Genomic DNA, 2,211 nt, shown 5'->3' with positions numbered 1-2,211 from the left:
CCCCCTCGGAATTACCTGTCCTGAGCCCGGGGCGGCGGCCGCCCTCTGTACACCTCTCTGCCCACATATCCGGACTCGCAGTACGGGTCCAGATCCTCCATCACCTTACAACGCTGCCTCTGTCCCTCTGGCTAATGGTCCGGATCTCTACAGAGATTTCTCTTTGCTCTCAGAACAACACAGGCTTACAAACTCCACTTTCTGTGGCTTCAGTTCTCAGTTTGGTCAGCAGTATCCAAAATCCAAATCCAATTTATCCAATTCCAAATCCAAATCCAATGTATCCAAATCCAAAGCTACATCCACATTCACGAGACGTATTCCAGAGAAGAAAAAGAAGAAGCAGGGTACACACTCCAGGACATTTCCTCACAACTCGCCGACCACCCTGTGCTCTAAACTACATCCCAGCAGACACAGAGTTCAGACCTCCAACACCGACCATACTGTCACTCACAGCAACATTTTTTGTGACCAGTTCTGCGTGTCTGGGTCAAGTAATCATTTTGACCACAGTCCGCGGTGGTCAAAGCACAACATCAAAGTACCAAGAGTACTTCCCCCAAGACCAACTGTAAGGGAGGATACACATACGCACAGAGTAGCCACAAACTTGGAATACAATTATATCCAGTTATTTATTTTTTAAATTCATTTGTTTATCATAATATTTTAAAAGAGGCGGGAGACAACAGTGGGGATCTGGTGTACAGTTGAAACGGTAAGGGATGACTTGGCAAATGTGGTCAAAGACTACCATTACCGCAATGTATACCCCTTGACCTCAGTTTGATAAAAGTTTTTTTTTTTCTTGTACTTTCTTATTTCAGTTTTAATTTAGTTTTAACTTCAGTAAGAGTTTTACGGCACTTGCAACACAAATAGGTCACTTGAGTGCCGATGATTAACCTTCCCGCCTGTCAAAAGACTGAGTGAAGTTGATACGTTATAGGAATAAATATGTCACAGGAGCTTGCTCTCTCTCTCTCTCTCTCTCTCTCTCTCTCTCTCTCTCTCTCTCTCTCTCTCTCTCTCTCTCTCTCTCTTCTCTCTCTCTCTCTCTCTCTCTCTCTCTCTCTCATCTCATCCTGACACAATCACAGCACCATGACAAACAGTTACGTAAATCAAAGACCTCTCACATCACCTGGATCAATGCCCTAGGCCCACACCGTATCAAACTTTCATGAACCTTGCCTGATATACCGTGAGTACACAGAGCTGACCTCTCGTGCACTGTGTGACCTCCAAGGTCACGCGGTTAGGCATTACGTGGGCTGATGTCTTGTTTTGGAAAGGTTTTACGTGGGTGGTTGGCGGGTGTTCTGGTGTGGATTCCTCCTTCTTTCCTATCAAACATCTATCGTCCTTATCTCTCCCTCTTCTTTTTTGTGTTTGTCTTTCTTCGGTACTTTCATTATTATGCCTTATTGTATTGGTACTATCGTAAAACTCTGACTAAAACAAAAAGTAAAAGGTTTTACGGCACTTGCAACTGCATAAAGGTCCTATGAGCGGATGACTGAGAAAAAGACTCGGGTATCAGTTTTGGCTGGCACAGAGCAGGGAACTCATTGCCGTATAAGAATTTGGTCGCTTTTAAGTTCAACGGGGCTATCCTGAAAAATGCTGTTTTGAGAAAATCGAGGGTAAATTTTTTGCCCCCCTGTTCAGTTTCTTTTTTAAAAAAACAAGGAAAATTTTCTTTATAACCAAGCAAATATCCACACCAGTGGAACCAAACTTCTCCTATAGGTAGGGCAATGCCCACTTTTGGTGTAGGTTAAGAATTCTGGAAATCCCCGAAATCTGGGTTAGCCCGCTTGTCCTTAACTTAAAAGCGTTCATTTAATGTACAGCCGAATGATTTGCCCAAGACGGTCACCCATTGTCGAGGAGAAAAGTGGTTGTTTTAGACAGGTGAATGTCCTGGACGAAGTTATCGTTGTAGAACAAATGAAAAAAGCGCAGGGAAGTGGCCCTCATTCAGATGATTGTCTTGGACAGGCCTTTGGAGCAGGTCGGAATGTACTCTATAATTGAAATCAAATGAATGTTTGACCATTCCATTAATTTATAGATCGGATTTTAAGCATATTATCATTTTAATCTTGTTTGGTTACATGTGTTTCCTTTTCACTTGTGTTTATTTATTTATTCATTTATTTATTTATTTATTTTTACTTAGTTTATTTTTTTATTTTTTGGTCG

General features: G+C 42.1%; 1 protein-coding gene across 1 annotated transcript in view; it reads right to left on the bottom strand.

Moving 5' to 3' along the window:
• Positions 1-21: 21 nt before the first annotated feature.
• Positions 22-2,211, bottom strand: part of LOC118478143 — an 8,964-nt gene continuing 6,774 nt past the window's right edge. Inside the window, exon 3 of the mRNA XM_035971102.1 lies at positions 22-572. Within this exon, the coding sequence (XP_035826995.1) occupies positions 540-572 (33 nt within the window). The 3' untranslated portion in view covers positions 22-539. The remainder of the gene's footprint in view (positions 573-2,211) is intronic.

This window comes from Aplysia californica, unplaced genomic scaffold (assembly GCF_000002075.1).
Source record: "Aplysia californica isolate F4 #8 unplaced genomic scaffold, AplCal3.0 scaffold00376, whole genome shotgun sequence".
Taxonomy (NCBI): Eukaryota; Metazoa; Mollusca; class Gastropoda; order Aplysiida; family Aplysiidae; genus Aplysia; species Aplysia californica.
Note: the sequence above shows the minus strand (reverse complement) of the source record. Positions and strands in the feature narration are given on the sequence as shown.